This window comes from Mauremys mutica, chromosome 2 (genome assembly GCF_020497125.1).
Source record: "Mauremys mutica isolate MM-2020 ecotype Southern chromosome 2, ASM2049712v1, whole genome shotgun sequence".
Lineage (NCBI taxonomy): Eukaryota > Metazoa > Chordata > Testudines > Geoemydidae > Mauremys > Mauremys mutica.
Window position 1 is genome coordinate 104,798,830 of NC_059073.1, and position 14,730 is coordinate 104,813,559.

Here is a 14,730-nt window from a genome sequence, read left to right on the forward strand (position 1 = left end):
ACTTGAGGTTTTTCCTTTCAAACTTCAGTAGATTGGACTCTTGTCCTCTTCTGGAAACCCCTTTTGAAACTGCTGGTTCTTTCTTCAGGAAAGAACCCATACACTGAATGAACAAGGTGTTCTAAGGAATATTCTTTTCCTAACACAGTCAAACTTAAATGTCCTCAACACTTGGCTCTCTTTATAGGAAAAATAAAGCAGTAATAAGCAGGCATTTCATAGTGCTAAACCCAGTAGGTTTTTCATTAATTAAAAATAAAGTAAAATTGAAAGAGGAATAATAATAATTATAAAAGTGCCCCTTTGACATGATTTGATGAACAGGCTAAGAAATTCTGATCATGTTGAATCAAGTGAAAATTCTTCTTAAACAATTTGAAAGATCATCTTACTTAAATCAGCATTTATGCCTCTTAATAATTTAAATATATGCACTCAAATTATGAAGATGTTGGGTGCCTCAGTTTTCATATCATGATCACCATTAAGTTGTCTGAAAATTGCAGGTTCCTTGGACCATACTGCTGGGGTCACGGTGATTCCAGATTATTTTTTTGGAAACTTTTTATGAGGGCAATGACCAAACAACTGAGTGCAAAACATTTTCAAGTTTAAAAAAACAAAAAACCCAAAACTGATATCCTCCAGCCTTGAGCCCTGCAAAACATTTCACACAATCCCATTGGTATTAAAATGTAAATCTAATCTTGTGATGTGGATAAGAGAGCTAAAGTTTCTGAGGAAGGTTATTAGAGCCCAACTGTTAGTATTTCATTCTGTTTGTCAAAGCAATCTATATTTTTCATTACTGTATTTGTTCAGAGACCAACCAGAATGAAGAGTCAATAAGCAACCGGAATAAGAACTAATAATCCAAGGAGTCATACCTCTCAAAAGAACAAAAAAGACATCTTAACATATCAATATATCTTATTAATTTAGAAGCCACCTCTGTTTATTAACTGTGCACTTATTACCCAGGATGCAATGGAAAATGATTAGACTTACTATAAGCCATCTCTTATTTGAATTTGAAGCCACCTGAATTTGAAAAACACAGAGGGAGAAAATTTAATTAATGTTAATAGAAGCTATGGTTTCTAAAGGAACTTATTCAATGTTTGTATCTCTACAGTAAGGGATAAATATTAGCTTTCAAATTCTGTTCCTCTGGAACCTATTGTGAATTATTTTTTTGTTTATATTTATTAACTTTTAAACTTATGGAGATATATTGCAACACACTATATGTATAAAGGGATTATATTCCTCAAACAAAAGATACATAAAGCCAGGTTCTGTTTTCACTTATACCTGTGTAAATTGAATTTATTTCCATTGACCGGGGTGAAGTTAAATAAGATTTACAGACTGGAGTAACTGAGATCTGAATCCGATCAATATACATTAGCTTACATTTATTCATATAGGCTAGAGTGTGGCATCTAGCTCACAATGTTTAGCAAGCAGTGGGACAGAATCACACGGCCGCAGGGGGAGCAATGGAGCATCCTACCTCTCAAAGCTCTTGGTTTCACCTTGGCAGAAAGAGTATTGCCTTTACAGAGTGCAATCAACTTTCACCTCTGTGGCTGGACAGCCCTGATGGTTAGTGCATAGGGAGAACTGTGAGTTTTGCCACTAAATTGTACTGGAACAGAATCAGACCCTATTTGGAGAAGTTGCTCTCTTTGAAGAACATCCCACTGCAGCACTATGCCTCCCACACACCGGGCCAAAATCTAGCCTATAGTTTGAGATAATTAAGGTAGAAAATCTTGATTCTAATCTCATTTTATTTCTTATCTCACTCTGGATTCATACCAGTTTAACTCCATTGGCTTCAATGGAGCTACTCTTATTTTACATATGTTTGAGCCCTGTGACTGATCAGACCGCTAGATATTGAAAGACTGTGTTCTGTAGTATTTTGTAAAATAGTCTGTCCATTACCTTCATGACTAAGTTCCAATTTCAGTTATGGTTTATATGACAAGTTTAATCTCCTTAAAATTATTTTGTTATTCATTAAAAGAGACCTGTACATTCATATTCCTGTACTCTTGACAGGATTACACTATACAGTCACAAGCAGAAATGAAGCTCTCTTTTTAATGCAATACTTTAATATAAAAATATTTTTGGACGAGATCAGTACAAAACAAGTCCATGTGTGTGTGACAATCAGTTTGAGAATGCATAATTAAGTTAGCTCACAGACTCATTAAAGTTTTACTTTAATTAGTGTAATTAAAAGTTTGTCAGCATGGGGGTCTTAACTTAGACTGCGAGTAATTTTTGTTTTTACTGCTGCCTTGTGCCAGGCCGCGTTACCATGAGCTTGCCCCTGAACCCCAAGCCCTTCCTGAACGGGCTGACCAGGAAGCCGGTGATGGTGAAGCTGAAGTGGGGGATGGAGTACAAGGGCTACCTGGTGTCTGTCGACGGCTACATGAACATGCAGCTTGCAAACACAGAAGAATACATCGATGGTGCATTGTCAGGACACCTTGGTGAAGTTCTGATAAGGTGTAACAATGTCCTGTACATCAGAGGAGTAGAAGAAGAAGAAGAAGATGGGGAAATGAGAGAATAAGTTTGTATATTTCTGAAAAATAAAGATCAGTTTTTCACAAAAAAAAAAGTCCAAATTTCTAAGAGAAAAATAAGGAAGATTGATATGATCTAGCATTATACCTAGCATGTATAATTCCATACTGAAAATAATATACAGCTAATATCTTTTCTTTCTTATCATATGATATTTCTAAAATTTTACTGACTGTCTGAAAAGTAGTAAAGAATTATACTTTGTGGATCAGAAAAAGAGTGACTAAAGATCCTCTTCATCCATGAGTCAGTCTTTATGATAAAAAGTTGGATTGACCACAAACTAATATGAGATGATTAACTTTTCCCAAATGTCTTGGGCTTGGTAATCAACCGCAAGGACAAATGACATAAAAAACATAAACCAAATACATCTTCACTATGTTTCACCAATCATTGCAATCCACTCATATTCTGTACTGAGCCTCAAAATAACTATATTTCAGTAAGAGCAATCTACTCAACAAAGGAAGGTTTACTTTTATTTTAATACGACTTTGGGTTTCCCCAGGTTGCATTGCTATAATCAAGTGAAGATCTTTTGGGAGGTTAGCTGAATGAAATGAATCTTGAGGAGGGACTTGACTAAAGAGGCAGACAGGGCAGTAGGCTATAGAGGGTCAGGAGAGATATTCCAGGAATAAGAGGAAGATTCTAGTTCAGAGAAGGGGCTAAAGACAGTGTCAAGGTGTACTGGGTTGACAGATCATAGGGTAGAAGTTGGAATGTATGGAGAGAGGAGCTGTAATTGAGGCACAGACTTGGAAGTAAAAATGAGCAGGGTGAATTGGATGCAGAAAGTGATCAGACACCCTTGCAAGTATCAGAGGAGGGTGCTTAGAGTGGTATATGAGAAGGTATTTTCATTAAAGTTAACGTACTTGACAGGAGGGTTTGAGAATCAGAGAAGCTAGTGAGGAGGATGTGATGACTAGCTTATGGATCATGGTTTTAGCAATAGAGGTAGAGTGGGTCTAATTGCTTTTTCAAAAGGAATAACTGAAAACTTTAACAAATCTTCGATTATTGCTAGTTGTGATGCAAGGCGGCCATGATTCAGCAAAGTACTGAAGAACGTGTAACTTCAGGCACTTAAATAGTTACACTGAAACTAATGTGACTACCAATGTGCTTAATTTCACACATGCTTATGTGCTTTTCAGGATCAGGGCTCAGTTTAGAAAAGAGTGTAGAAGACACCAAATAAGTTGTGCAAATTGTTATCTAGGTTTGCAGGTCTGCAAGAAACAATTTGAAAGGGGAAAAAATAGGAGAATAGGAATACAATGGGAATAGATTTGAATAGTTATCTAATATGTCAATTCTTGTAGCTATTAAATAAAACTGTAGAAGGTGTAGGGGTAGAAGTTTGTGGTTTTTCTTAAATAAAGAATCCTTGTTAGTCTAATGAACAAAGCGGAGGGGTTCAGGAGAGAAGTATTGGGTTTAAAATTCCTGGGGGGCTGAGGAAACTTTCTATAAATATATATAGTGGGTGTTTCTGTGGTAGTCACACAGATTAACACATTTTCATGACTTATTTTTCTACAAACAGAAAAAATTGTATCTTAAATTATTTAACATCAATAAAGCCAAACTCATTAGGTTTAAAAAAAGTCAGTTGTCTCTAGATACAATATTTACAAGATAGACTAGCTAGAAAAATTTTAATCGGTATTATAGCAGGTAAACCCCACACTGCCATTGAATCTGGCAAACTCAATTACTATATTCAGTTGCACCTGGATAAAGGGCCAGGGCCAGTCTGGGATAAGACCCAGCTGTGGAGGGCTGGGTGACTATTATAAGGGTAGGGTTTCAGGGCAGGAGAGGCCCAGGGGAAAAATAAGTCTTGGGTTACAGGCTAGGAAATCTGGACTTTGGGAAAAGGCCAAAACAAAAAGGATTTAAGCTGTGAGATAAGGGTCAGGATCAAGATGAAGATGGGAGGGAAGTGACAAAAAAATACCAGACACATGGTCCCCGAAGGATGGGCTGGTGCCACATTAGTGAGTGGAGTAGATTGAAGATTTTAAGGTGTTTTAACCACCTTCCCAGAAAGGGGCAGAATGGTGGAGACAGCCTGGCGAGAGGGCTCAGGAAAAGACATTATTATCCCAAAAGGGGCAGACATAAAATGTGACCTGGCTGGAATGGTGAGTCGCAAGAGGATCCAGACCACTGCAAGGCTCAAGAGGCCATTGGCAGGAGGTTCCAAAGGAGAGGAGGGGAGCCTGCTATTCCCGTACCTACTCACAACAGGGTATCTGAGATGAATGAACTCCTTCCAATGGGACTGAAGGCTACTTTAGCCTTTCTCCACATGGTCCATAAAACTGCAACTGGGTGGACTTAAGGAATAGTTATTCAATTGCTTCTTATATTAAGACCTCCATAACTGCCCCAAGAGTGTCTGTAGGGGCAGGATCAGGCGTTGGTATTTCTAAGTACATGTTTTCTTTGTTTATTTCTGTTCATTTATATTAATATTGTCCTGGCCTGTTTTGCCTCAGAGGCACCACAAAACGTATTCTGCCATCTCTGTAATGAAATACCATGAAAGGACCAGATATATGGCCATACACCTGGCTCCTTGAGGCACTGAAATAGACTGGGTAAGTGATGACAACTACAAACATTAATACCTAAAGCCATGTAGATCCCTGAACTCCAGTATCAGATATGGGGAGTTATGCAACACCCTCCATACTTAGGGCTGAGCCTGAAAGCTCTGTCCACCCTGTAGTGTCATCCTTTAAAAAGTGTTAAATACTGGTTAGAATACTTGCAAGGTTACACTGGAGAGAGTCTCCCATTCGTTTCCAATGTAGGACTTATGACATAGCTCAGGATACAGTTAGGAAGAAGCTAATTCACGTGGTATAGCCTAGAGAACATCAACAAGGAAGCAAGGGGCAGATATATGAGTTTCTTCTTTACATCACATGTTTTGAGGGGCAGAGAAAATGAAGTAATTATTTGTCAGTGCATAATTTCTGGCTACCTGATGAGTTAATTTAAGAGACTGCAACGAAACAATGGAGGGGTACTTGCAGTTGTCATGAGAACCTTTCAGGACTTGTCTGCCGCCTGCTGTAGTTCTTAATTTATGCGCAGATAAAAATCCTAATGTCTGATGTGAAGAATGCAAATCAAGAATTTACAACTCATCTAAAATGCAAGAACATGGTAGAGTTAATATGCAATCAGTAAACCATGAATTTATCCAATTAGATTTGCTACTAGTCCAATAGTTTTGACTAGTTCAGTCACCGTGTTTTTTAACAGTTAAAAAGAACAAAAGAAAGCTTAATAAACTTCATTAAAATAATAGGACTTTGTACATGTGAGCAATTTTGTCATTGCAATGGAAGTAATCAAATAGTATTTCAATACCAAAGCCTGTATAATCTGCTTTCTAATTAGGGTAAAACAATTCACTGTGAAGTCTCTTTAATCATGATTGTAGCAAGGCCTCCCAATCTATACCACATAAGCATTTAGTAAGTGCTGTTGTCATTCATCAGATTCTAATAGCTGTAAACAATAGCTGTGATATTTGTCTATCCCATACTAAATTGATTACTAGGTTAACAATATTACTCCAGTGCAGTTTCACTACAATGAATTTGCCTCTACACTTAAATATAGATAACTATTTTAATTCAAGAATCTGCCACACAGTAACACTGATTTTTAAAATAACAGGCCTGATTCGCCATCACTTTGCCCCTTTTGTAGTTATTTACCCCAGAGCAAATTAGATGTAACATGCTATCAGATCAGTATGGGAGAAACTAACACACTTTGCATTCACTTTGGACAGGTATAAATGGCTACACAGAGGGTGAGTCAGGCCCTGGACAGCTATCACTCAAGCAATTACCTTTTCTGGATGAAATTCTGGCTCCACTGAAGTGAATGCAAATTTTGCCATTATCTTCCATGGGGCCAAGTTTCACCCTCTGTTTCTCGAATTTTAACCACTTCTGGAAGGGCAGCCTCCAGAAATACTTTGCTTCCAGAAATAATAATCGACTGGGTTTAGTGATATAGCATTGCCCTGCAGGTAGATTTATAAATATACATGCTGTCTTTCAGCCAAATGCTCCAATGTTTGTGGATATTGCCGGCTATATTTCTCAACAGATTGCATGATTTTTAGCACACTTTCTGAGGATTCAGAATTTCACAGAGATAGCATCAGTCGAGAGGTATTTGCCGGTGATGGAGTAAAATATACATATTGCTCTTCTCCTTCTCCCCCACCATTCCCAAACACCCACTTACTGTATATGTTGTACTGTGGCATTTTTCCTGCAAATCGGCATTTCTGGAAATAATATTAGCACTTTTGTAATAATTCAGTGTTCAGCAATCATTACAGCTTTATTCAAAGCAAAACACATAATTGCCCCACAGAAGGAACAGAACAAACCTGAAACAGCACCTCTGGCTCCCTTTGTGCTAACAACTCTTCTCAGATTACCCAGAGCAATAAAACAACTCCTCTGTTGCCAGGAGCTAATCATTTTTCCCAGTGCTTTCACATCAGTGTCAGAAGTACACTTTTAGGTGTTGTGCTTCTGCAGATTATGCATTCAAAAGACCAAACACATGGCAGCAGTTAAACAAAGGCAAAATGAAGGTCAAGGCAGTGAAATGCCCATGGCCTCTAACCATCTTAAATCAGGATTGCAGTTAGCCCTGAGAGTGGCCAAGGAGAGGAGAGGCGGTACAAGGAACCTTTGTCTTATGCCCGTGGCCAAGGACCAGCCATAATAATAGCTGGAAAGAGAAATGAAAGCTCTGCTCTTGATAGCGCTGGTGGTGGTATTAACCCCAAACATGGAGACAGTATAAGAGATTAATCTTGGCCTTATCTTTCACACTGAGCAGTAGAGGTGAACTGGCATGAATAGAGTGCATACTGCACCCTTCCAAAGAGTACTGGAGCTCTACCTGTACTGTATGCTTTCTCACACACTTGTGGAATGTCTGAGTCAGCTAAAATTCCTCTGAGTTGGGATTCATGCTAGCATGTCTCATCGCCTCATTTTCCCACAACATGACCTGGAAAAAAAATCCATGTTTAAAGAACCCCAAATCTCTGACTCCCCTTTAATGCTTGTATCTTTAACATTGTACACATTGCAAAACAGATATATTCAGCAAGCTGCTGCATATCCTTTCTAAGCTTGACACTTTAAAAGAAAGTTGTCTTTTCTCTGCTTTCTTTTTGAATGTCATACAAGTCAATACCTCCAGAGAACAAGACAAGAGGAAGTGAAGAGGTATGAGTAAAGATAGGCACATAAAGCCTCTAGTAGTTCATCTTCTCATTCACCAAGAACACACTGTAACTCCTTTTCAGAAGAGTGTCTATTTCTCAGCTTGTCAGCACCTGTGAGACTAAGTGATTACCTGTCATGAACATTCTGGGAGGGGAATCCACTCATTCAAACAGTAGTCATGTGTTTGCTCTTCATCAGTCTATCCAGTTGTGTTCTTTTAATCCCCTCTACCCTTTTCTTTCCTTTTGCCAGAAACCAGAATCATTTGAGAGCTGATATCTTGCATCCTTGTTCTGTCAAACATTCCCTAAATATTTTTGCCTCATCATTGGTAATAAAACTGCTGAAGTCCAGGGCGTATCTGCATGTATGTGTTTGCAATGACAAGTAGAGAAGAGCTGAAGGATGGAGGGTTGCAGCTATCAATATTTCATAAATCTCAAAAACATGGGGAGTAGGAAATACAGAATTTTTATTCTTTAAAAGGAATTACATAGTCGTCCCCCCAACACGCAGATAGCATGTTCAGAATCTCCTCTTTTCATTTCAGCTTCTAATTTATACAACATCATAATTAGAACTGACTTTTTGGTTTGCAGGCTGTTCTAAAAAGTTGGGGGTTGCTATAGCACTCAGGATTGACTTAGAAAATTTCTGGATTTTACAAATGACATGAATGTAATAAAGGCCCGGGTCCTGTCAAGACAGAACACAAAAAAACACAACCCTACTCTTGAGTCCTATGGTAAAGTGTCTTTCATATGCGTTTTTATCATTGAGTTCACAATTAGAGTAAAATATGTTGGCCCAATTTTCAAAACATGATATATGTAAAGACAAACATTGATGGAAAGTATGTCAAGTTGCTTTCAATAATGAATCTTATAAACAGGTGCAAGAAAACCAAACAGACTAAATTAGTCAAAAAAACTGAAACACATCTGTGCACGCAGTCCTGGAGCTTGGGGTGAGATGAAGATTATGAAGTCCCACAAGCATTCCAGGCAATAGGATGAACAACAAACCTGCACACTGTGGGATCCTGGGTTTTGATTTGTCCAATATCGGGCTAGGGTCTAGCTACAAAATTTAAAATCAGATAGAGATCAAAATGTCCTTGCAGTTTGGGAGCATCTGATTCTGGGTATCTGACATAGAGTCATATTTTTTCAAAAGTGGCCTCTAAATTTGGGCTGCCTCCATTTTTTTGGAAATGGACTTTAGATATCTAACCCCAAAATTTCAAATGTGATTGTCCAAAATTAAGCATCTATATCCAAACTAAGGCACCCGAGCTAAGTAGCCTGATTCCCAGAAAAAAACATCCCCCTGGTGGCCACTGATTTTAATTAGCAAAGTTAATGTTCTCAACTTCTGAAAAAGTGGGCCTCAGGTGTTTGAAAGTAGTTCCTCCCCTGAATGTTATAAGCCATTTGTGGAAATATTTCAGAACATGAGGTAAAATGAAGCCTACAAGGGCCTGGAGTTCACAGTGTACTGTGAGAATACTGAAATTCTAGCCCAGCAGTGGCTGCATTAGCATTGCTGTCACTCAGCAAGCTTTGGAGAGAGCCTGGCTCCTGACTATAAAATAGTCACTATGACTCAGAGGCGTCAAATGATCAATAAAGAGGGGGAAACAGGGCTCTTAGCTCACCGCCATTTCTTTTTGCAACTATAATCAGTTCAGAATTTTTTTTGTGTTTGTTTTCTTTTTATGGGACACAAAAAACTAGTTGTTTGTTACTGCTGCTGCCATCCTTGACAAGAAGTGGACCACAAAAGACAAATACCAGATGTAAAAGCTGCAATTAGCACTGCTGCAGGGCAACAAGGCAGAAGCACAAAGATGTAGCAGCTGGAACTATGTAGGCATTTTGAGATGTGTTCTTTGAATTCATCATCATCATCATCATCATCATAGTAGCTGTATGCAAGTTCCAGAAATGCTTTTAGCTGAGTTAGCGATTATGCAGCACTTGACAACCAGTTCAATGTGTAATCATATATGCAAGAAAAACTTGTAAACTTGCCACACACATCAGGCTTAAACTTGTGACACCCAGCAAAAAAAGAGCTTGGCCAACTGTGAGTGATACCTTACCTGCTATTGCAGCTGCCAATATAAATCCATAATTGTGATAGTAACAGCAGCAGCATTGCTCCTCCCTGTTAATCCCATTATGACATCCTTTCATGCAAAGATTAAAAGTATAGGCATTCTCAAGGAACTGCTCAGCAAACCACAAAGCTGATGGGTGAGATGATGTCCCAACAGCCCTTTTCATCTATGGCGGACACTGGCTTTGGGCTGCTGATGGACCATTATGAGTTCCAAACCGAAAATGAGATTCCTTTTTCCTGATCACTGGTGACTGATATTCATGGGACTGCCTAAACCTCTCTATGGGTATCTCTACACTTGGAGCAGGGTGTGTGATACCCAGCTTGAGAAGACATACTCATGCTAGCTCTTATTGAGCTAGTGTGTAAAAAGAGTAGAGTAGCCACAGTAGCATGGGCAGCAATGTGGACTAGCCACCTGAGTATGTACCATGTGGTCCAGCTGGGTTTGTACTTGGGATGGCTAGTGCCTCCTCTCATACTCCACCACCTGTGCTATAGTGGCTATTCTACTATTTTTCATAGGCTAACTCAAAGACAGCTAGTGCCAGTATGTTTCCTCAAGATGGAAATTACCGCCTTAACTACAAGTGTAGACTGTCCCTCTGCCGGGCTGTCCTCAGCATGAGTTCCATACATGCCTGTCTTGGCAGCTCACAGGAGCTACCAGTTACTTCTGTCACCTCTTCCTCCTCTGGTCCTTCCACCACCAGTATCTGTGCATCAGCCCTAATTTAGCATAGCCCTTCTTAACATAGTCCATACATCCATCAACATTTGCCTGAAATCAGGATTGCATGGCTAGAAGATGGGCAATTTAAGATCAGTTTCTTTGTCACTGATAAACAATGTATGTGAGAAGAGGATTAGGATTATTATATGTACTTGCAGACATTTCCACTGCTTGGCGAAAGCAATTAACCAGCTACCAGTAGCTCAGGGTAACTTAAGATATATCCCAGTTGCACTCATTATGGAAGATGAGCATATTCTGAAATGCTGTCTTGTATTTGTTGCCTCAGCTGATTAAGTAAAAGCAGGCTGTGGAACATGACATGGAGACATAAATACTTAGCATGACACTAAGCTGCTGCCAGTAGTTATCAGTGGAGCCTTCAGTCCGGGATGAATGATGTGCTTGCAAACTCAGATACTGCGCAATTTCAACAGTCTGTCTCATCTCTTTGAGCATATCCTCCAATGTTACATGGTTCACTTCCTGAAACTGGCCAAGAGGAATTCAGAAGAGGCCCCAACTAATATTGTATCTCTCTGTGTGTAGCCCCTCTCTGGAGGAGTGCCTCAAGCCTGCTCCTTAGTGCTTTCTAATTGGACTGGCTTCTTTCCCCCCCTACCCCTTCTTCTTGCATGGGTTGAGTCCTGGTTTCTTTATTTCAGTGCCTCCACATCTCTGTGCCTGGGACACAAGGAAGCTATTCCTTGGGAAAATAATTCCTCCACCTCCTCTATTCACAAGGAATATAACCTAGTGAATATAGAATATATATAAATGTAGTGTGTGTGTGTGTGTGTGTGTGTGTATATATATATTATTATGTATAACATACAAAATGCAACACAATACAATAACAGAAACCCAAACAAATGAAATACCACCCTCAAAAAGAACAATAGAACACAGGTAACTTTGTTGAGGACAAGAACTAAACGCTCTAGGGAAGGAGAGGATTAAAATTAACCGAAATGCTAAAACATCAACAATATAACAAATTTCTCAACCTCCCTGCATTCATCACTGACTGTACACAACTCCCTAGCTACCTCCCTAGTACTGTTCCAGGCAGATGGGACTTGATAAGTCCTGCAGTGAGTGCAGCAGCACTGTGAACGTTGGTCGCATTAAACAAAAAGAAAGGGGTTAGGGTCCTCTCCTTGCTCTTGGGGTTGGATTCCAGGGGAGGTCTCGGCTGGCTGAAGGTAGCCAGCGATGTTTTGGTTCTCTGCATCCCTGACCTCTGGTCTCTGCAGGGCTGGCACTCCCATAGACTTCACAATAATTCAAAATCCCGCTTTGTGTGGGGACTGGGAGTTGATTAGACACTCCCCAGGGTCTTCCCCTCCTCTCCCAGCTCCAAACTCAAACAACCCAATGTCAAACCAAAATTAACCCTTTGGTCTCTGAGGAAGCTTGTCCATAGTCACCGAGGGAATTGATCAGTCCTGGCTCCTCATTGCTCAGCAAACTGTGTCTAAGTAACTCACTCCATCCAAATATCCCCATTGACTTTGGACAAGTTTCCAGTGTATTCTGTCCCTGCCTAGGACCCTAAACAGGCAGGAAATGGTGTCAGAGGGCTCTTAGAGCCATTGTTGCTGTAGTTCAGAGGCTCCCCTAGACCCTTTGAGGCTCAGCTCTGTCTTCCGGAGCTTGCAAACTCCAACAGGGGTTGCATGTATAAGGCCAAACATTCTTAAAACTCAGAGTGGTTTCATTTTCTCTTTCTGGATTTCCTAGGCACCCTCCCAGGCACAAGGAACTGTTAAAGACTTTTGCAGGTAGCCATTTCCTGATGTAGTGAAAACAGTATCAAATGGCAATACCTGCGTATAAGAGTTGTGGTTTTTACTCTCCCTTACATGCTCACAGAAAGCAGTGATAACATTTTGAAACTTAGGAACTCTCTGGGGGAAAAGAAATTATTTGTATATGTTATCTGCTCTGACTTGTTCTATGTGTCATGCTGCATCAAATTCTGTGTGTCTTCTGTCTGAAGGGGCAGTCTGTAAGAGAAGGGACTGATCTAATAACACAGCGGGAAATACAGCATAAGGCTGAGAAAAATATCGCTTTGGGAATATATTTGTCTTTGGGTTATACAACTTTTTAAAATAATGTAGTTTGTTATGATTTTTCTGAAAGGCAACTGTTACCAACAAACTACTCCGAGATGCTGTTCACCTGTGTCTCGGTAGTTTATAAAATAATCAAACACAGCCACATGGTTAAACCTGTCCACACTTAACTAGCAATTTGTCAGTCATTTTATAGTGCCTACTATAATTTACATTCAATGAATAATTCAACTAATCCTACTTAATTATGATATTTATAACAAACAAAAACATAAAACATAGGTTTTGTATGTTTATCACTTAAGATTTTGGATCCAACTGTTCATTCACATTCCCCAAACATAGGCAGACTCATCTGCCTACATGTGAATAATCTTGTATTTCTGGGCTCAAATTAGGCAAATCGCTGGACAGTTACACAATTTGCATGCACATATGAATGGGCCAGGTTTCTGAGCATGCCAACGAATGATGCACTGGCAAATTATGCAGGTGCATTTGGGGAGACCCACTGATGATCTGGTCTTTAGTTCATGCATAAACTTTTAATTCCTTAATCATCAATCTTTTAAAATGTCTTTTAATGTAATGTAACCTATTGACAGTTGTTGGAGGTTATAAAGACATGATATATATCTGTGATATCTATGATATCTAGAGAGTAAGGACAGACCAGTAGCTAGGACATTGACCTGGGATTGGGGGATACAGGTTCCATCGGCTTTTCCACCACTGACTACCTGTGTGACTTTGGGCAAGTCACTGAGCCCTGGTCTACACACAGCCCCGGGGTCGAACTAGGGTACGCGAATTCAGCTACGTGAATAACGTAGCTGAATTCGAACTACCCTAGTTCGAATGACTTACCCGTCCAGACGCCGCGGAAGCGAACTCCGCGGCTCCAAGGTCGACTCCGCCAACTCCTCCTGCCGCGGTGGAGTACCGGAGTCGACCGCGGCGCTTCCGGAGTTCGAACTATCGCGTCTAGATCAGACGCGATAGTTCGAACTCCGAGAAGTCGAACTCGCCGCGTCGACCCGCGCGGTAAGTATAAACGTACCCTTAGTCTCTCTGTTCCATATCTGTAAAATGTGGGAATTGGTACTTCACTAGAGTGCTGTTAGGTTCATAGGGTACTATGGTAATGGAGGCTGTATAAGTATCTAAGACTGATAGATATCTGTAATTCAAATTTTGCAGTGCTCCCTCCGCAGCTGGGCAAGAACTGTCTTCTTAATAAAACATGTGGCGTGAGGGAGACTGTTAGAAAAGGGAAGGGAGGAGAATACAACCAAAGCCATGTACATATATATTTTAATCCTCTATTTTCATTCAGGTGCCACTGAACATCTGTCTAGGCTGAAGTACACCGGAATACTTTACTAAAATGGTATTTTTTACTTTAATCCTTGAGTGACCAAGCTGCTACTGTTCTGGCTTGTTAAAGAGCAAGAAAACAGAGACATGATTAGTTATAGCTTAGCAAGGCTCAGGCCTACCTCTGTACATAATGGAAGATAATGACTCGGAGAGTATAGTAAGAGCTTTCTGAAAAGCGGGTTCCACCCGGCTAAAATTGAAAGATGCTGCAGAGTTCAAAAATTAGGCTATAAAAATTTGAGTTTGATACAGACTCTTCAGAGATATTCTCTTCATCAGCTCTGAACAGCCCCTGTAGGGAAGAGTGGATTATTTTAGATTTTTTTTTTCACAAATTGCCTTATTTCATAATCAGGTATTATATTGGCACATGTGCCAAACGAGTAAATGATGATTTGCTTGGGTTGTGAAGGAGTATAAAGAGTTTCACACATTCATAGAATCATAGAATCATAGAATTCAAGATCAGAAGGGACCATTATGATCATCTAGTCTGACCTCCTGCAAG

The 14,730-nt window shown here is 39.8% G+C and overlaps 1 protein-coding gene across 6 annotated transcripts in view; it reads left to right on the forward strand.

Moving 5' to 3' along the window:
* LOC123365248 (small nuclear ribonucleoprotein F-like) overlaps positions 1-2,608 on the forward strand; it is a 94,415-nt gene extending 91,807 nt beyond the window's left edge. For all 6 annotated transcript variants that reach the window (XM_045007960.1, XM_045007962.1, XM_045007959.1 and 3 more), the window contains one exon: positions 2,325-2,608. In XM_045007960.1, coding sequence (XP_044863895.1) covers positions 2,336-2,596 — 261 coding nt within the window. In that variant the 5' untranslated portion in view covers positions 2,325-2,335 and the 3' untranslated portion in view covers positions 2,597-2,608. The remainder of the gene's footprint in view (positions 1-2,324) is intronic.
* Positions 2,609-14,730: the final 12,122 nt, after the last annotated feature.